Source organism: Ursus arctos, unplaced genomic scaffold, assembly GCF_023065955.2.
Source record: "Ursus arctos isolate Adak ecotype North America unplaced genomic scaffold, UrsArc2.0 scaffold_19, whole genome shotgun sequence".
NCBI lineage: Eukaryota > Metazoa > Chordata > Mammalia > Carnivora > Ursidae > Ursus > Ursus arctos.
Window position 1 is genome coordinate 51,659,228 of NW_026622863.1, and position 21,642 is coordinate 51,680,869.

Consider the following 21,642-nt stretch of genomic DNA (forward strand, 5'->3'; position numbering starts at 1 on the left):
GGGAATTGCTCCAGCAAAGTTTCCCCTATCTCATGTATCATCAGGTTTTCCCTATGTACTGAATTATTCCCACCAACATGCAAACATGCTTTAAAAAAAAAAAAAAAGGAAAACCTCTCAATACCACATTCCCTTCTAGCTCCTGCATAATTTCTGTGTTTTGTTGTGGAAAGCAAAATTTTTCAAGAGTCTCTACTTTCCATTCTTTCTCGAACCCTCTCCAAAGCTACCTCACTGCCAGATGACCTCCACATTGCTAAACCTAGTGGTCAATTCTGTTTTTTCTCCCTTGAAATAGTAGCATTATCAATAATGGGTCATTTCCTCCTTAAAACATGTTTTTCAGCAGGCTTTCCAGAGTTCCCTCCTGATTCTGGCCTTCATTTCAGGCCCCCTTGGCTGTTTTCTCTCCACTTCCCTTACCTCTTATTGTCAGGGTGCCCTGTTTTCTACCGGTTTACACCTCTGATGGTCTCATCCAGTCTTGAGGCTTCAAACACCACTGGTATGCTGAGGACTTTATTTTTGGGGCTGCAATTTGATGAGTGTTGAAAATGTATACACCCTTGTAACCACTACTACAATCAAAACAGAGTGTTTTCACTTTTCCAGAAAGTTCCTTCATGTCTCTACAGTTCATCTCCACCCATCCTCCCTCCCCCAAGGCCTCGGCAACCACCTATCTGCTCTGTCACTACATATTAGAATTGTCTTTTAGACTTTCACATAAATGGAATCACACCGTAGTCTATTCATATACTTACCTTTGTGTCTGGATTTTTTTGCTCAACAAAAGGGGTTTTTTTTTTTTGGAGGCTCACCCATGTTGTAGCATATATCGGTAGTTTACTCCTTTTTTTTTTTTTTTTTTTTTTTGCTGAATAGCATTCCATTATGTGGGTGTGCTACCATTACTTATCCTATTCACCTGTTGATGAACGTTAAGTTGTCTCCAGGTCTTGGCTATTGTAAATATAGCTGCTATAGACATTCTTCTACAAGGCTTTTGTTTATGCAAGTTTTCATTTATCTTGGGTAAAAACCTAGGAGTGGAAGAGCTGAGTTTTGTGTTAAGTATATGTTTAACTTAATAAGAAACTGTCTGAGACTTTTAATCTGATGTCTTGAATGTTTAACATTCTGGGAAATTTATGTCTTTTTATCATATCCATTTTTTAAATTTTTATTTATTTTTATTTTTTTTGTTTTTATATACTTCTTAAAAGATTTATTTATTTATGTATTTGACAGAGAGAGAGGCAGCCAGAGAGGGAACACAAGCAGGGGGAGTGAGAGAGGGAGAAGCAGGCTTCCTGCTGAGCAGGGAGCCCCAAGTGGGGCTTGATCCCAGGACCCTGGGATCATGACCTAAGGCAGACGCTTAATGACTGAGCCACTCAGTCGCCCCATGATATCCATTTTTTTTTAAAAGAACGAGAACATTTTTGCACAAGGAGGGTATTAACATAGGGAGAAGAAAATAGGGATTGCGAAGAGCATCACAAGAGATGAGAGGTCAGTTTTTAAAAGCCTATGATATGCTTAAATCTGAGACCAATGAATAAAGCCTTACTTTTGTTTCAGTGACAAATGGTAACAGAAATGAAAGAAGCAGAATGATGATCGTGAGGCTTGCACAAGGATTGGTAAATACAGAGAACAACAAGGAATGATCCAGGCCAGTCTACCACATTCAGGCTCTTTCTGCCTGGATTTCTGTTAAACTTCCTTGATTCAGACCTTTCTGGAGCACCTGGGTGGCTCAGTTGGTCAAGCATTTGCATTTGGCTCAGGTCATAATCTCAGGGTCCTGAGATTGAGCCCCATGTTGGACTCCCCGCTCAGTGGTTAAGTCTGCTTCTCTCTTCCCGTTTGTGCTTTTTCTCTTGTTCTTTGTCTCTCAAAGAAATATAATTTAAAAAATATGTTATGGGGTGCCTGGGAGGGTCAGTTGATTAAGCATCGAGCCCCTCATCAGCGGGGAGTCTTCTTCTCCTTTTGCCTCTTATCCCGCTCCTGCTCTCTCTCTCAAATAAATAAAAAATCTTTTAAAAAATCTTATTTAAAAAAAGACTCTTCTACCACATAGCGCACAGTGGGCTTTGTTTTTCTGGACTTACACTGTTCTTTTTATACATCTTTTATATGTCCTTGACGGTTATATAGAGGCACAGTCATTTATACCCACTCATGTCACTAATCCACCAGGTGCTCTGCTCACCAGCTCTAGGCCACTTCTTTGGAAAGCAATCAAGTATTCCCAGACAAATCCATCTTCTGATTCTATGCCTCTGTATTTCCTTTCTAAGCTTTTAATATTTCTTTATTTCTCTCTTTTTTATTTTCCTTGTTTACCAGGGAGTAACTGCCCCCCTTCTCATTTATGACTAAAAGAAGAAAGAACTAGGAGGCAATAAAGAATCCCACAGATTGTAAAATTTGACAAATGTTTTAGTTCTTTCCAAGGTCAAATCCTATGTTTCTGATTTTATCTTGAGTAACCTTGCATATACATGGTGTTATGTCTCTAGTAAAAACAAGGTAAACCCTGATGGTAATTGTAATAGTTATTATTAGCATAGACCAATATACAAATATGAAATTTTGTAATATGTAATAGTACAGTAAAAGAATTTTGAGTGACATATTCTTGGACATGTGCTAAACACTTATGGAAATTTATGTCTTTATTTTTTAATATTTTATCCTTTTGATTTAAAATGTTCCTCATTTAGGACTCCTGTTATTCAGATGTTAGCATGCTTATGTCTGTTGTCCATTTCCTTAGCCTTTCTTTTATGTTCTCTACTTTTCCTTTCTTCCTTTTTTCAGGACATTTCCTCAGTTTGCTCTTCCAGTTTGCTAATTTCTTTATCAGCTGTCCATTTTGCTATTTATTTCCTCTACATGTCTTCATTTCAACAATTGTTTTACATACTTAATATTTGGTTCTTTTTTATGTGTTAATATTCTCATTTCCTATTGCTAATGCCATGCCTTATCTCTTTAAATGTATTTGATAGACTAATTTAAAATTTTGGTCCATCTGTTCTAATATATCTGCTTCTCATGGAATCTGTAATGCAGTGTGTGTTTTCTCTTGGAATTGTTATGCTCAGAAAATTGCTTATTACTTTGGCCAGTAAGTGTATTTCTTTGGGGGTCATTGGTTATTCCATCAGTTGTTCTGTGTACATGTGACGGGATCAGACTGGTCCCTATAAATAGTTCAGGGGTGGGGGGAATGGATCCTGGGAGCAGAGGTTGAGGCATCAGAAAGCTAGTCAACGTTTCCTTACCTCACAAGATAACTCTTTGGAATGTGATTCGCTATCCCCAAGCTTTGAGGAGGCAGGGTGCAGAGGCACTTGCCCGAGGTAATGTGGTCTTTGCCTGTTTCTCAGCTACTCATAAGCACATGCTACTGCTTTGCCTTGATTCTACTCCTCAGGGAGCCTGCCAGAGGTTAGGTTTACTGCAGCTGTGGGCACAGGCACTGTTCCAAGGCAAAGGCAGGGAAAAAGCAAGAGCAAACTCCAGAAGTTCCTTTTGTTTTATTCTCACAGCTCAGCTATCTGTCTCCTGCTCTAGCCACCCAGCCCAGCATACTAGTTCAAATCAGGTATCAGTCCGGGTCTTTCTAGCAGTTTGATATCTCTGATCTTTTGCCTCTTAAGTTATTCCTGGGTTTATCTCAGGTAGGTGCCTGTGGGGCATGTAGGGACTAGAATTGGAATCCCAGTTGTGAATCTTTGAATGGATTGTCTCAACATGAGGTCTGTGGAAAGATACTGGAGACCACGTCCCATTATACCTTCTGTTATTCTCTCAACTTCTCCATAGGAGCAGCACACAGCACAGCACAGGCAAGTCCAAGGCCAAGATGTTCTGTTTAAAATGGCAGAGCCCCCCCCCCTCCATTCTTGATTTCCTTACCCTGCTCTACTCTTCTAGTCTAAATATTCATAACATCTGTCAAGTTCAAGCACGCTGTAAAACCAACTTGTTATGTTTCTTTTTATTGCCTGTATCACTCGTAACAAGATACAAACTCCAATAGGTCATGGTTTTTCACTTGTTCAGTGTTCAATACCCAGGACCTGGAACAGTGTCTGGCACACAGCAAGTTCTCAACAAATGTCTGTTGAATGAAAGGCCAAACCAGCATTACGGTTCTTTCCAAACTCAACTCTCTAAACACCCTCCCATGTTATTATGACAATAAGAGCGTCCTAACAGAGTCCAGGGAAGACAACCCAGGCCAAAGGGAAGAACTTGGGGGTGTGGACTTATTAGAGCATATAGAGGGAATAATGGGTGAGATTGAGTTGGATTTTGAGTAACTGGAAGAATAAACCTCACTGCTTAAGAACTTCCTGGGTACTGTACTTGCCCTGGTCTATTTACTGGATGTTATAATTGTCCAGTGTACTAGTAAACCAGCTGCACTGGGAGGCTGTGAGCTTATTCCTTTGGAACTTGGTGAAAACGGGCAGGGACTGCCATGTGGCTCAATGGATTTTCCAGTGCTTTAGCACTGTCAGGGAGTACAAAGACCCCAGAGGGCAGGGAGGAGATCTTTCACATGCATTATATGTAAATGTATGTAAGCAAGTCTTTTAAGGTCGTGATATAAATAGCCCAGTTAAAAACACCCTAACTCTGGACATCCTTATTTCCAATACATTGATACCCAAAACCATGTGTGAAAGCCGTGTTTCTGTATTGGAAGGATATTCTAGGGGCTTTGGGAACCCCCAAGCAGCTTTAAAGGAAGGAATGATTTTGTATTTACAAAGCCCCCTCTGGGTACTGTGTGGGGGTAACGGACTAATGGAGACAACAGTATGACAGGAAGGCAAGCGTGAGGGCTGCGGTGGCTCCAACCAACGTGGGCAGAGGCTGTGGAGAGAAGCGATGAAATACTTCCACCTGCGTATTCACACAAGGACCTCAAAGCGCGATAAACACAAACCAACCACATCGTGGTGAAAGTACTGAAGGCCAAGAGAAGCTCAAAAGCAGCCAAAGATCGCGGTCATGGCCAAGAAGCTTGGATCCGATTTATATTACTGGCAATAATAATTTGAACTCTCAACCTTACGCAAACCGCCAAGGCAACCGGAGGACAACAGGAGTAGGGAGAAGCCGCAGGGGACCCTATCCTTGTAAGTAGGGCCTGGGTGAGCTTCGCGCATGCTGGTTGGTTCAGCCTCCAGGCATGGCACCGAGTAGGCAGATGGTGGAGCTGAAGACCGAGAGAGCTCCAGAGAGACAACCCGACAGACTGCACGCGCGTTCCCCTCACACCCGGAGCCGGCAGCTGAACAGTCGGCGGGGTCGCTTGGCCACTGGAGCAGAACCTCCTGGCCTGACCTGCAGCAACCGCTTTACGGCCGGGTCTCCTGCAGACCCCGCTCCAGCCTCCTCGCGGCTCCCGGAACCGCCCCTGCCTTTCCCGCCTAGACGTTGCGCTCTCTCGACCCGTCGCCCTCCTCTGCCACGAGAGGGATTCGGGCGCCGACCCCCGACTCCCAGTTCACTTTGGGACAGGGCGCGGGGCGCAGGTGCCCAGAAGGCGCCTGGCAACAAGGGTATCCCTGGTGCCGCCGTCTGCTCCCACAGGAACAGAGTGGGCGCTGCCTGCGGCCGCAGATTTTTGGTTACCTAGGAGACACGGCGGGGCCGCGCGGCCTTCTGGGACTTGTAGTCCACCAGGTCAGGCTCTGGAGGCTCGAACTACAACGCCCGGAAGGCACAGCGCCCTGCTCCGCCCCTGAAGTGCGCGGTGAACTCCCAGGGCTGCAGGAGTTATAACCTGGTGGCGTGAAAAGGTCTCTGGCTGTTGGGCCGCGCTCAAAACTGCCAGATGGGGCCCTCGACATCCCTGCGAGGACTAGCCGGGGGGCGGTTTGCAAATATTGGAACAACAGGTGTGTTTATATACCAGCCGCAGATGGGGTATGTAAAGGGGGAATTCCGTTTTTGAAAATTGCGTTTTAATGTTGAGGGGAAAATGAAAAGAACTGAAACCTATGGCAATAAATTTACATATATTGTCGAGAGGTATTAATGAAAATGTGAATGATTAAGAGATACAAGTGCTTCTTGCATGAGTAGATCCAGTATTGTAGAAATGTGAGTTTTCACTAAATCTGCAAACTTAAGAACATCCAAACTAATTATCCAAAATAATAGCTTTTAAAAAGGAATGAGTTATCAAGCCATGGAAAAACATGGAAGAACCTCAAATACATATTACTAAGTGAAAGAAGCCGATCTGAAAAGGCTTCATGCTATATGATTCCAACTATATGACATTTTGGAAAAGGCAAAATTATGGAAACAGTAAAGATTGGTGATTGCCAGGAAGAGGTTGGAGGGAGAGATGAATAGGTGGTGGAGTATAAAGGATTTTTTTTTTTTTAAGATTTTATTTATTTATTTAACAGAGATAGCCAGCGAGAGAGGGAACACAAGCAGGGGGAGTGGGAGAGGAAGAAGCAGGCTCATAGTGGAGGAGCCTGATGTGGGGCTCGATCCCATAACACCGGGATCACGCCCTGAGCCGAAGGCAGGCGCCTAACCGCTGTGCCACCCAGGCGCCCCGTATAAAGGATTTTTAGAGCGGTGCAGTTATGCTGTATAATACTAAAAGGCTGAATACATGTCATGATATATTTGTCAAAACCCATAGAATTATAACACCAGAAGTGAACTGCACCCCATGAGGGGCTGCTCAGCGTGGGCACCTAGAGACGGAGCTCAGCCAAGCAGGTGGGGAGCACAAGGGTGAGTATCCATGGGAAAGTACCTTTATTGGGGGTCAGGATGGAGTACACAAGAATAGGTGGGAAAGGATGTCACTGATACATTTGAATGTTGATAGATTACATTTAGGGGAGGGCAAAGGGGAACTTGTGGCAGGGACCAGTCTTATCACTTAGGTAACATGGTCACCTGGGTGGGGTGTTTACAGCCCTTTTGTGTGGGTGTTGAGGCAGCAGAAAAATATAAAGTTTTAAAATTCACAATACAACAAAATGGGTGAAGGGGGTAAAAAGGTATAAACTTCTAGTTATAAAATAAATAAGTCATGGGGATGTAATGTACGGCATAGTGATGAAAGTTAATATTGTATTGCATATTTAATGCTATAGTTGCTAAAAAAGTGGATCTTAAAGTTCCCATCACAAGAAAAAAAATTTTTGTTAACTGTATGATGATAGATGTTAACTAGACTTATTGTGGTGATCATTTTGCAATATCTGCAAATATCAAGTCATTGTACACCTGAACTAATACAACGTTATGTCAATTAGAACTCAGAAAATTACAATACGATCTACTTTGTGGTGTCCCAATATCATTAACGATACTAATTGGGATAGACAACGCTTGCCACCTGGGTTAAAGGTGATTGGGATTGCTTGACTTAGCCACCAAAGGCAAACTTTGATAAAGGGAAAAACTAGGAAGAGTCCTATTAGGCATATGACAAGGGTCTGGGACCCAGTTCTCAACCAGGCACCCCACTTTGTGGGAGAAAGCCAAGAGAACATGTTGGGCACTCTGGATTTAAGGGAATCTGTTGGAAGGTTTTGGTTATGTTATGAAAGACTTTTATCTCTTGGCCTAATCTTTATAGCTTGGCCTGATCGACACATCTGTCAGTATCATTAACCCAGAGTGGTATTCTGATGGATGGTACGATTCATCCAGCTGGGCTGGGTGCATGGAATATATGAGCCAATTCAAGAACAAGTCTTGAAGAGCCAGGTATTCAGAGACCTAAGAGAAAGGAGTGGGCAAGGCAGCAGTAACCATTGGGAAGTTGATATTCTAAAAATCAACTCCAGAGAAAGCAGTGTCCATGGGGATCCTGACAGTTCAAAATCAGTGCCCATAGGGAAATTGGCAGTCCAAAAACCAGTCCAAAGGGGCACCTGGGTGACTCAGTCAGTTAAGCATCCAACTCTTGATCTTGGCTCGGGTCTTGATCTCAGGGTCATGAGTTCAGACCACGTGTTGGGCTCCACGCTGGGCATTGAACCTCCCTAACAGCAGCAACAACAACAACAACAACAAACTCCAAAGAGACACAGCAGATGAACTTGTTCAGATGGATCTGAACGGCAATTCTGAGATTGTAGGACTTATAGAAAGAGAATGGGAGCCAAGTTCTTATATGGATCATCCCCCAGGCATAGCTGGATGGAAGGAAGACAGGAATGGGAATTAGGGTGTTGTGAGAATAAAGTAAGAAGCTGGCGATAGTCCACTGCATGGTATATCTAGAGGGTCTTAGCCTTGTCATCTCACAAACAGTCAGAAAGGATAGCTGGGGGACGGGGTACCTGGGCGGCGCAGTTGGTTAAGCATCTGACTTTTGGTTTCCACTCAGGTTGTGATTGCAGGGTCATGAGTGATTTCAGCCCAAGTTGGGCTACGTGCTTAGCAGTGACTGCTTAAGACTCTTCCTCCCTTTTCTTCTGCCCCTCCCCCTCCTCTCTAAAATAAATTAATAAATCGAAAGAAAGGAAAGAAAGAGAGAGAGAAAGAAAGAAAGAAAAGAAAGAAAGAAAGAAAGAAAGAAAGAAAGAAAGGAAGAAAGAAAGAAAAAGAAAGAAAGACAGGATAACTGGCCTTTGGGTACAGTGCATGTGGAGCTAGTTTCTAATCCCAGGGGGCTTTACAAGCATCGTGTAAGATCTGGTCAGCTATTGTTATTGGTAGGGGTGACTCAAAGCCTGCCTTGGGTATTTTGAGAACTACTGGATGTACAAAGGACAAGTACAAGGGACCACCTTCTTCTATGCTATCTATTTTTAATTCCATTTCCACATTTTGAGATGATTCAATTAATCTCCTTTAAAAAAACTTCTGGAGGGAGCCAAAGGGGTCTAGGGTTCTGAACAGCACCCAGAGGGTGGAGGTGTACTGAATTGCTTTTTTGCAAATACTCTCCTATATTACGACAAGAACTAATAATGTTGAGTGCCAGCACTATTTTTGAGCTTTGCGTGGATTACATTATTCAGATATTGCTGTAACCCTGTGAGGTAGGTGCTGTTTCTTTCTCCTATTTTTACAGAAGAGGAAACTGAAACCCAAAGGGCTTAAGTAACCTGATCAAGCAGAAATGTCAAGAAAGCCAGAGACTAGGACTAGAATGCGGGCTTCTGACTACAGAGCCCTACTGTGTTCTCTGTTTGCCTCTTATGTGTCCCATTGAATTATAATTGATCTTTGCTGCCTCCTCACTGGTCTGTACACTCCCTAAGGGCAGGGCCCCGGCTTTATTATCTATGCCCACAGATGAGCCTCCTTCTCCCACGCCCCATCCCGTTAGTATCCCCATTGGTTGACTTGGTTCCGTGGAGGAAGTCCACGTGGCAACGTGAGCTGACCTCACACTGGCGGCTCCAAGTCAGAACCCAAACATTCTGTAGGGAGCAGAGTTTCTTAGTTCTGCATAAATATAGGGCAGATACTGCACTATAGCTAATATATCCTTTCATCCATATGATAAAAGACTAACAGTTTTGGAGTGATGGACAAGATTCAAAGTTCTTTCACCTTTCTAGTTTTGTTTTTAATGGAATGCCCACTTCTTTTATGCTTGCCTTATGGAGGTGAGTTCCAACCAGCTGAACTAGCAACAGACTAAATGGGTAGCTTCAAACACTGTTTTTACTTGGTTCAGGGGAAATAAAAAGGGTTAATTACATTTCACTGCTACAAGTTTTCTTTTCAAGGCTACAAACAGTCACAAACATCCACAAATGTCACTAAGCAGGAAGGTGTTTTCTCAAGACTCAGAGGTAAGTCATTCGTTGAAATGAGAACTATAGTCTGGGGTCCTCCTAGTTACTATATGAATGTGTCTTTTCTTGTGTATTTGTTAGTAGCATGCTCCATACAATAATATAATTAGATAAACATTGCTTGGAAATTAGTCCGATGTTATTCTCTCTCTGTAAGCTGTGCTTTCTTTTTAGGGATTACTGTGCTTCTCTTTCATTTCACTTAGCACACACAGAAACTCTGACTGCCTCAGGATCATTTGAATGTGTCTGTATGACTTAATTGTAATTTGGGGCACGTTTTGGCGGTAGACCACAGGAATCCAGATACAGATGCGTTGCAAGTGTAAAATGTTCTTTATAATCATCTGTCTTCTATGCTTTGCATTTTGAGTCCTAAAATCTGTTTATCTCAAAACAGAGAAACTGACCCTGACAATTGGTGAAGTCAGGCAGTAACTCTTCGTGAAGATGTGTGGTACTTATAAACAGTCTCTATTCTGTACAAGGGAAATACGATCTGCACAATATAATAGCATCTAATTTCCGTAGGAGGAAAGGATATTGCCGTGGGGCCCTCCCTGGCACTGGCTGTCTGACCTTCTGATGATAGCACAGGCCCCTTCAAATCTGTCAGGTCCTCAACCAGCTCATGTGACTGCAAAAACAGACCGGAAGCCAAATGTGTTATGTTCTTAACACCATATTCGTGAAAGGAAACACTGGATGCAAACAGAACAAATTGCAAATCAAGCCACATATTTCTATGAGGCATTGTAATAAATTTATTCACAGCATTTTCCTTCTTAGCTGTTAAGTCCCCTTGTCTAATACCAAGTTATCTCTTTATTTTCTTAAATCTGTTAAACTTGTCTCTTCTGTCTAATCCCTTTGAACGGCCTTCTAGCTCCAAGACCTACCACGCGCAAGCAATTCCCAGGGCATAATGGTAAGTCAAGGGATCTGGGAGGGTGGCTGGGATTCAGGACATTCCCAAAGCTGTTGTGGTGTATGGCTCCCGAGGGCACCCCACAGTGGTCATCACTAGTCTGTACAGCCCTTTCTGCAAATTAGAAAATGGAGTGCCCTCTGGATGGTTGGTTTAGTCATGATGCTACTCAGAGCAGATTAGAAAATAGCACAGATGTCAAAGCATCAGAGAAATACAGAAAATCGTAAAAACAATTAATACATGCAGCCATCCCAAACACATTATTAATTTTTCTAAAGCTCAGCTATGAATATCTCACTTGCCTGTTTACCCCCCTACCGCCAAAGCCCAGAGATTGAATTCTTGCCAAGGTATCAGGACACCTGCATTCTGATCTTTACTTTGAAACTAACTTGGGTTATGAGCTTGCGTTAGAGGTTTGCTGGGACCTCTGCTGCGCCTGAGCTTTGGGTCCCAAGTGCAGGTTCCAATATGGAGATAGAGGACAGAATTGTTTTAGATCATTGCAAGACTCCCAATTTTCTCTGTAATCCTCAGTTCTTGGTTATATGGAAAGATGTCTAACTCATAATAAGGGAAATACTCATTGCAGATTTCAGCTATCATGTTGAAAGTGGACAAAATGTTTCATTAAAAAAACTGGTAAAGGAGTTGGGAAATATAATCGCTCGCTTTTTTATTTTATTTTTTTAAGTAGGCTCCACGCCCAGTGTGGAGCCCAACGCAGGGCTTCAACTCACAACCCTGAGATCAAGACCTGAGCCGAAATCGAGTCAGACACTTAACCGACTGAGTCACCCAGGTGCCCCTAATCGCACATTTTTTAAATTGAAGTATAATTAACGTATAATATCCTACTAGTTTCAAGTGTATATAATCTCATATCTTGTGTGTAGGCGAGGAATGAGAGCAACTTCTATAGAGGGCAATTGGCAATGCTTATAAATACAAAAAGGACGTATTTATTTTTGGGCTCGGAGTATTGAAATATACCTGGAATTTATTTTAATCAGGTATGATAAGACATACAGACACAGAAATGATTGTTCATGAAGGAAGCACGTTATACTCACAGATCCCTAGAAGCAGGAAGCAGGGGGACAAGAGGAAAGAGCATGGCCCAGAGTCTTTATTGGTGTTTTCATGGGAAGGAATGGGTGAAGTGGGGTAGTTACACAGAGAAGTGGATAGTTGGAATGACTTTAATGGGCTCTGGGCTATCGGAGTGGTTCCTACTTGTCCAGCACGTGGCCCTGGGATGATTTAGGGCAGAGGGAACATTGGCTTGGTGTGTGAGAGGTAGCTGGGGCTGTGGGCTCTGGATTGGTTGGTTTATGTCAAAGGCATGCTTGCAGGGGAGTTGTCCACGAACTGTTGGAAATAGCTAACCCTAGAAGGGACAGTCTGTCCAGGATCAAAACCTCAAATGGGAGAGCATCGAAAATACAGAAAATAGGAAAGCCTGGCTGGCTCAGTTGGTGGAGCATGCAACTCTTGGTCTCGGGGTTGTGAGTTTGAGCCCCATGTTGGGTGCAGAGATTACTTAAAAATAAAATACCTTTACAAAATACAGAAAATAAAAAATATCGTCAATACACCCAGAAATTTCATTTCTAGGAAACTTTATTAAATAATATGTTTCTCGGGGTGCCTGGGTGGTGCAGTTGGTTAAGCATCTGACTCTTGGTTTCGGCTCAGGTTGTGATCTCAGGGTCTTGAGATCCGAGCCCTGCTTTGGGCTCTGCACTCAGCAGGCAGCCTGCTGGAGATTCTCTCTCTCCCTCTACCCCTACCGCTTGTGCTCTTTCTTTCTCCTTCTAAGATAAATAAATAAATCTTGAAAAAAAATATGTTTCTCACTTCCCTAACCCACCTACTCTCCTGTTCTGCTTGGTGACGTTCGCATTTATTTTCTTGCTCTGCAAACCTCCCAACATGTTTACCTCAGCCTCACCCTCAGGGGATAACCTTGTTTCCTCCATCACTGGCAAAATACAAGCAGTCAAAAGAGAGTATCTGCATCCTCCTCCCCATCTACCTGCAATTGCACCCTTCTTCTCTGCCTTCCTTCCTTTCCAGGCCAAGGATGGCCCCAGCTGGCGCGCCAGCATCCGTGTCCACCAACTGGCACAGGCACAGTCGGCAATTCTCTCCTCATTTCCTGTAGTATCACAATTTAAAGTGTCACTCCCATTCTCCTATGAATGTGCTGTCAATTCTCCCATCTTAGAAAGCAAAACCCATCTCTTGATCCCTTAGCCCTTCTGGGAGCTGCCCTCATGTCTCCCCTCTCCAAAACCAAGTTCCTCAAAAGAGTTTTTAAAACTCACTATCTCTTAGGGGCGCCTGCGTGGCTCAGTCGTTAAGCCTGCTTCTTCCTCTCCTTCTCCCCCTGCTTGTGTTTCCTCGCTGGCTGTCTCTCTCTCTGTCAAATAAATAAATAAACATCTAAAAAAAAATAAAATAAAACTCACTTTCTCCAATTCCTTCCCTTCTGTTCTCTTGAACTGTTTCAGTCACTGTCGTCGCCACCACATCACTAGCACTGCCTTCATCGATTTCTCCAATGACCTTCCCGTGGCCAAACCCAGCGGCCAGTTTTTAGTACTCACTATATTGAAACCATCTGTAATCCATTTTTTCTCCTTGCCCCAGTATTTCATTGTGAAAACCTGAAAGCTTACAGAAGGGTAGAGAAAATTGTAGAGTGAACACCCATATTCCCCATGCCTGCTGTCTACAATTAAGTATTTTACACCGCTAGCCTTTTCGTAGTCCAAGTTCTTTTTGTCATGATCGCCTGACCTTTCATTGATGGGTGAACCTCAGGGCATTTTTAGTTCACTTGCTGAACTCTTTCTGTGACAGAGAGTGAGGGAAAGCCAAGTGCAGGACGAAGAGTAATCACCTCAATTTGTCAGATTTTCCAAGTGGCTGAATAATGTACTTGCTTTGCCAGTTGCTCTTTTGTTCAATTTGTATGAATGATAACTCTGGTTATTATTATTTTTTAATTTCAGGTAATAGGAAGGGTGATACACCTAACCCTATTAAGAACAACCGGAGTTTTATAGCACATTCAACACCCATGAACACCGACACCTGGAATGCAGGTTCGTGGAATGGCATTCTCAATTTCTCTCTAACACCCTTTCAGCACCACACTGCACACCCTGAAACCATCAGTGCGACACCTGAATCATCAAACTAAAGCCACTCTCCTTTCAGCTACAGGATGGCAGGTGCTGCTAGACTGAGTCAGGGATCCTGTATTTCTACAAAGTAAAAGAGGGTTTTGACAAAGGGCAAGAAGCAGAGGAAGCAAATGGAGTTAGGGATGACTTTATGTGGGAATTCAAATTATATTTGTTCACACAGGCTGTGCAATCTAGCCTCCATATTTTTAAAAATTAAGGATGCTATTTTTTAATGCTATTTTTTCTGATTTTGTCTCCCTTCCCCCTTTGAAATAACAATATGATTAACAAATATATTAACTGATAGACACAAGTGAAATGAAATTTTATGAGAACTTTTCTTTCCACTTTCAGCACTGATTTCACATAGACCTGCTCTTGTTCAAGTAATTGTAATTGCGTGTGTAGCCTTTACCATTGCCCTCATATGTGGAATCGCTATTTTCTATGTGATATAGTAAGTATATACTAAGTAACATTTACCATCCTCAACTAAGACATAACAAACTAACTAGATTATTATTTAGTAATGATAATGATGATGATGATGATTCTTATAATCACTAAATTAGTATAGTCATTCTAAATCTCCACACCAGTGGTTTTCAGAATATGGACTGTACTCATGTTGGGTCAAAATGTAAATGAAAAAAAAGAAATAGGACAGAATACAATTTTGTAGACTAGAAAATATTAAAAAGCATTACATTTGTTAATGTAAATGCTGATTTTTGACTTTTCAGACAGACAAATACACAGTTATGAGGTAAAATGTATTTCCTATTGTGGATCATGGTCAAATGTTTGAAAGCCACTGTCTGAGATGCTGGCATCCTCCCAAAATGTGGTGTTCTAAAGTGATCTTGAGGCATCTGAATCAGCAAAGAAGCAGTCAAACTCTCAGTCTTTGCAGATGACCTGATACTGTATGTGGAAAACCCAAAAGACTCCACCCCAAAATTGCTAGAACTCATACAGAAATTCAGTAAAGTGGCAGGACATAAAATCAATTTGCAAAAATCAGTTGCATTTCTATGCACTAACAATGAGACAGAAGAAAGAGAAATTAAGGAGTCGATCCCATTTACAAACGCACCCAAAACCGTAAGATATCTAGGAATAAACCTAACCAAAGAGGCAAAGGATCTGTACTCAGAAAACTTAGAATGCTCATGAAAGAAATTGAGGAAGACACAAAGAAATGGAAAAATGTCCCATGCTCATGGATTGGAAGAACAAATATTGTTAACAGGTCTATGCTACCTAGAGCAATCTACACATTTAATGCAATCCCTATCAAAATACCATCAACTTTTTTCACAGAGCTGGAGCAAATAATCCTAAAATTTGTATGGAACCAGAAAAGACCCAGAATAGCCAGAGGAATGTTGAAAAAGAAAACCAAAGCTGGGGCCATCACAATGCCTGACTTCAAGCTCTATCACAAAGCTGTCATCATCAAGACAGTATGGCACTGGCCCAAAGACAGACACATAGATCAATGGAACAGAATAGAGAACCCAGAAATGGACCCTCAACTCTATGGTCGACTAATCTTCGACAAAGCAAGAAAGAATATCCAATGGAAAAAAGACAGTCCCTTCAATAAATGGTGTTGGAAAAACTGGACAGCCACTTGCAGAAGAATGAAACTGAACCATTTCCTTCCACCATACAGAAAAATAGACTCAAAATGGATGAAAGACCTCAATGTGAGACAGGAATCCATCAAAATCCTTGAGGAGAACACAAGCAGCAACCTCTTCAACCTCGGCTGCACCAACTTCCGGCTAGACACATCTTCAAAGGCATGGGAAACAAAGGCAAAAATGAACTGGTGGGACTTCATCAAGATAAAAATCTTTTGCACAGCAAACAGTCAACAAAACCAAAAGACAGCCGACAGAATGGGAGGAGATATTTGCAAATGACATATCAGATAAAGGGCTTCAGAATCTATAAGGAACTTATCAAACTCAATACCCAAAGAACAAATAATCTAATCGAGAAATGGGCAGAAGACAAGAACAGGCATTTCTTCAAAGAAGACATCCAAATGGCCAACAGACACATGAAAAAGTGCTCAACATTACTCTACATCAGGGAAATATAAATCAAAATCACAGAGAGATACCACCTCACACCAGTTAGAATGCTAAAATTAACAAATCAGGAACGACAGATGTTGGCGAGGATTCGGAGAAAGGGGAGCCCTCCTACACTGTTGGTGGGAATGCAAGCTGGTGCAGCCGCTGTGGAAAACAGTATGGAGGTTCCTCAAAAAGTTGGAAGTAGAGCTACCCTACAACCCAGCAATTGTACTACTGGGTATTTACCCCAAAGATGCTCATGTAGTGATCCGAAGGGGCACCTGCACCCCAATGTTTATAGCAGTGATGTCCCCAATAGCCAAACTGGAAAGAGTCCAGATGTCCATCGACAGATGAATGGATACAGAAGATGTGGTATGTAGATACAATGGAATATCACACAGCCATAAAAAATGAAATCTTGCCATTCACAACGACGTGGATGGAACTACAGGGTATTATGCTAAGCGAAATAAGTCAATCGGAGAAAGACAATTATCATATGATCTCACTGATATGTGTAATTTAAGAAATAAGGCAGAGAATCATAGGGGAAGAGAGGAAAAAATGAAACAAGACAAAACCAGAGAGGGAGACAAACCATAAGAGACTCTTAGGAAACAAACTGAGGGTTACTAGAGGGGAAGAGGGGAGGATGGGGTAACTGGGTGATAGACATTGGGGAAAGTTATGTGTTATAATGAGCACTGGGTGTTATATAAGACTGATGAATCACAGACCTGTACCCTTGAAACAAATAATATGTTATATGTTAATTAATTCAAATTTTTTTAAAAAGTGAACTTGATACTTTGGCAGGAATCTTAGTGCAAAGCAGAAAATTGTGACTGCTCTCTTTTCACTAGACACTGTTATTATCTGGGAAAACTGTAGCATTGGGGAAGATACTTCATCTTGTTTGCACAAATAACTGTGGTCAAGCTCTTTCAAATGATATGATCATATGTTGAATTAGTATTAGACAGAAGTGCAGACTGTGACATCATGCTACTCTGACCAGAATGCTATACTGATTTCTTCTCCAGGATTCAGTGCCAGGATTCTGTTATATCCCATCAGAAACAGCTTGAGGAAGTAATAAATTATTTGCTCTATTGGACTTGAGTATAAACACAAAGCATATGTTGCCACATATGGGATGTTTTTTAAGGTAGCCATTTTAGGACCACCTTCAAGTATGTCCAGTGAAGGCAAATAAGATTAAAGGTAGGGGTGCCTGGGTGGCACAGCGGTTAAGCGTCTGTCTTCGGCTCAGGGTGTGATCCCGGCGTTCTGGGATCGAGCCCCACGTCAGGCTCCTTTGCTATGTGCCTGCTTCTTCCTGCCTTCCTGTCATACTGTTGTCTCCATTAGTCCGTTACCCCCACACAGTACCCAGAGGGGGCTTTGTAAATACAAAATCATTCTCTCCTTCCTGGTTAAAGCTGCTTGGGGGTTCCCAAAGCCCCTAGAATATCCTTCCAATACAGAAACGCGGCTTTCACACATGGTTTTGGGTATCAATGTATTGGAAATGAGAATGTCCAGAGTTAGAGTGTTTGTAACTGGGCTATTTATATCATGACCTTAAAAGACTTGCTTACATACATTTACATATAATGCATGTGAAAGATCTCCTCCCTGCCATTTAAAAATACATAAAAACATGGGGCACCTGGGTGGCACATTTGCTTGGGCCTTCGACTCATGGTTTTGGCTGGGGTCGTAATCTTGGGGTCATGGGATCAAGCCCTGCCGGGAGCTCCACACTCAGTGTGGAGTCTGCTTGGGGCTCTCCCTCTGTCTCCCTCTGCCCTTCCTCACTCCACCCCCTCTCTGAAATAAATAAATAAATCTTAAAAAATGTTTTTAAAGATTTTATTTATCTGAGAGAGAGAGCGAGAGCAAGAGAGAACACAAGCAGGCGGGGGGTGGGCAGAGGGAGAGGGAGAAGCAGACTCCCCACTAAGCAGGGAACCTGACAAGGGGTCAATCCCAGGACCCATGAGAACATGACCTGAACCAAAGGCAGATGCTGCACCGAGCCACCCAGGCACCCCTAAATAAATAAATCTTTTTAAAAATACATAAAAGCATGTATATAGAGATTCGCCTTTTTCTTTTGACTCAGGTTCCCATATGGTTCATTACAGCACTGTTGGATCCTATGTTTATTTGAAATTGTGATATTTGGTTTACCATGGATTTTTCCCATTCATTTCAGCTTGGTAAAATATTGAGCTAAAATATTTATCATTACTGAATTTTTTTGGTATGCCCTTAAATTTTGCAATTGTAATCAAGACATTGGGACAAGACCAGGATTTGGGTAATTACTGTTAATAATGTTTAGGATCAGGCCAGTTCTTCCTAATTACATACATCAACCAGTTGAGAAGGTATGTATGTTAGGGAAAAGGAAAGCATTCTGTTACCCCTTTTCACATCAAACAGAGATAGCTGCTTAAAAATCCACTTCCAGGGCTGCATCTGGGGTGGGGTGAGCAAGGCACTCATCTCAGGTGCAAAATTTAAGAGGGTGCCCAAAAACTCAGTCATCAAGATGAATAATATTTTAATGCAGTGTTTTATAAAATCTAAATTTATTTCAAAAAATATCCACGATGAACAAAATACCAACATTTTACATACAGGATCAGTAACAGTGTTGGGCCAAGCCATATCAGAGAGTGAGCAAAAGGAAGAATCAGTAATACCTATATGGACTTTATTTAAAATATTGATACTTTGTTAATCATAGATTTCTTGGCATTCATTTTTCTTTTGTAAAATGTTGCATTAAGGGGCACCTGGGTGGCTCAGTCGTTAGGCGTCTGCCTTCGGCTCAGGGCGTGATCCTGGAGTTCTGGGATTGAGCCCCATGTCGGGCTCTTCCACTGGGAGCCTGCTTCTTCCTCTCCCACTCCCCCTGCTTGTGTTCCCTCTCTCGCTGGCTGTCTCTATCTCTGTCAAATGAATAAATAAAATCTTAAAAAAAATAAAATAAAATATTGCATTAAGATATTATTTAGCTTAAAAAGAAGATATTATTATACTATTTTGAGTTCCTTATTCACCTCACCTAGTCATGGCCCTGAGCCACATTTGGCATTGTTACTCCTCTTCTGCCATCAGCACACACTAGAGATCAATCTGTTTTTGCCTTCCTCCCCTGCCTACCACCATGTATCAGTGACTGCTTTTCAGTTAAAAGTCACAGGATTAATGATTTCCCATGAAAATTGTGCTCTCAAATTCATCTACATTTATTCTCCAGTCGGCTGGTCCAGGCTGAGGAAAGACAGCAACTGGTGTGGCTTTATAACAATGTCAGGATACCATTCCTGGGAGACGACGTCAATGACCAGGACTCTGAGGAAGACAGCCTGGATGAGTCCACCTGCCTACTTCCAGAGAATGAGAAGGAGCTGGAAAAGTTCATTCACTCAGGTAAATGACCAGTTTATCTTGTCAGATGTGAAGTCACATGAAAGCTGAGCTGGCCATGATGGTGTGGTTTTCAAAGGCAAAGCTAAGAGGGATTTAATGGAGTTTGAGGTAATAAAGGTGAATATTTACAGCCACATCTACAGAAATAAACTGTTCTCATCAAATTATACAGAGGGGCGAACAGCCATGAGTTGCTTGGAATTGTGGGGCAATTCCAAGGACCAAAAACAGAGTTCAGGCGACAAAACTTTCCCCAGACTAAACACTTCCCTTAAACACACTTAGCAGTGAGGCATTATTCCTGAGTCTAGAACACAGATAGACAGATGTCCCTCTTGCCCAGTCTGCCTCCATCTGATGTGGGAACGGCCCACAGAACAAACCCTTGTATGAGAGAAGCTCACCATACCTGCAAACCTTTGTGAGGGGAAGGCAGCATATGTGTTCATATAAACCTGATTTTGTAGAAGTTCTGAGATACCCACTTAAAAAAAATTGTAGAGCAAAAATATGTAGAGTGCAGTGTCTGATTCGACCATATCAGTCTTCTCTCGTATGGATTCTCCTTTCACCCCCAGACACAGACAGTCAGAGACAGGCTGGAAGGCCGGGAGAACAGTGATCAGTGATGCTTACTGACGCAAATGCCCTTGTTTACCCTTAGGAAATACTTTTTCAATGTCTTTTCCTTACATTAAAGTATTGCGTTTCTGCATTCTTTTTTTTTTTTAAAGTTTCTATTTAAATCCATTTAGTTAACATACAGTGTAATATTAGTTTCAGATGTACCGTATTAGTGATTCATCACTTCCATACATCACCCAGTGCTCATCACAAGTGCCCTCCTTAATCCCCATCAGCTTCTTCTCCCCATCCCTCCACCCACCTCCCTTCTGGTAGCCATCACTTTATTCTTTATGGTTAAGAGTCTGTTTCTTGGATTGCCTCTCTCTTTTTTCCCCTTTGCTCATTTGTTTCTTAAATTACACATATGAGTGAAATCATCTGGTATTTGTCTTTCTCTGACTGACTTAATTCATTTAGCGTAATATTCTCTAGCTCCAACCATATCATTGCTAATGGCAAGATTTCATTCTTTTTTATGGCTGAGTAATATTCCATCGTGTATATACGCCACATCTTCTTTATCCATTCATCAGCTGACATTCTTTTTTTTTAAACTGAGCATTTATAAAGCTTGTATATAAGAAGTGGGAAAATAATTTTATTTTGAGGGGGTAAATAATTTTAAAATTCAACTTTCACCATCTTTTTCAGACAAATAACATTTATTATATCTTGAAAATTCTACTGTTTGTACCTTTATTTTTCCATACTTTCCCCCTCACCTCTTTTTTCTCTATTCCTCATTTATTAGTATCTCAATAACATTATATCTATATTTTAGTTATTAGATCCAAAAGAAGAAAGCATATGGAAAACAGGAGCTTGAAGAAAGAACAAATTTTATTAACGGAAGCAAAAATAGGGAATTCAATGGACAGTATATTCTCAGAGGATCTGTGAGAGCAAACGAAAGAGAAGCAGGACACGCTAGCCAGCGTGGAGCCAGCAGTTGCCGGGACAACCCATGACTGGGGACTTTAGTATGACTTACTCCTGGAGAGCTCTGTTCAGAGCACTCTAAGGAAGAAAACTAGAAGTATATAACAAAAAATAAATCCATATGTGCAATGATTCTGGCTTCTTAGGTCTCATAGTCCATTAGTTATTATAACTTAATTGGAAAAGAAAAAAATTCAACTTTGTGAGTACCAAAGAGAGACTTAGGATTTTTTCTCTTTAAAACTTTATTTATTTATTTATTTATTTATTTATTTATTTATATTTTTTAGGGTTTTCTTTCCTTGCTCCTAACGAAAAGCACAAATAATTTCTTTGGGCAGTCTCTCAGACGAAACTAAGGAATTGCTTTCATGATACAAAAGTTTTCCGGGGATATTATCTATCAATTCCAGTACCTTGTCTCCATTTTCCTCACAAGGAAGCTGAGAATATCAAAATAGATATGACACTGGATTAAGATGCAATCATCCCTGTTTTTAAGGAGCTGAGACCTGGTGAGGAAAAAGGGCCTGCAGACAAGGAGCTGTAAAGCATGGCCAGTTGTGGTGGATGCTATAAGC

General features: G+C 41.7%; 1 protein-coding gene across 1 annotated transcript; it reads left to right on the forward strand.

Moving 5' to 3' along the window:
• Positions 1-1,676: 1,676 nt before the first annotated feature.
• CUNH19orf18 (chromosome unknown C19orf18 homolog) lies at positions 1,677-21,178 on the forward strand. The gene is made up of 5 exons (XM_057314648.1): positions 1,677-5,933; positions 6,698-9,658; positions 12,838-12,896; positions 19,323-19,495; positions 20,904-21,178. Exons 2-5 carry the CDS (start codon positions 9,554-9,556, stop codon positions 21,020-21,022), a joined length of 456 nt encoding a protein of 151 aa, XP_057170631.1. The 5' UTR covers positions 1,677-5,933; positions 6,698-9,553; the 3' UTR covers positions 21,023-21,178.
• The last annotated feature ends 464 nt before the right edge of the window (positions 21,179-21,642 follow it).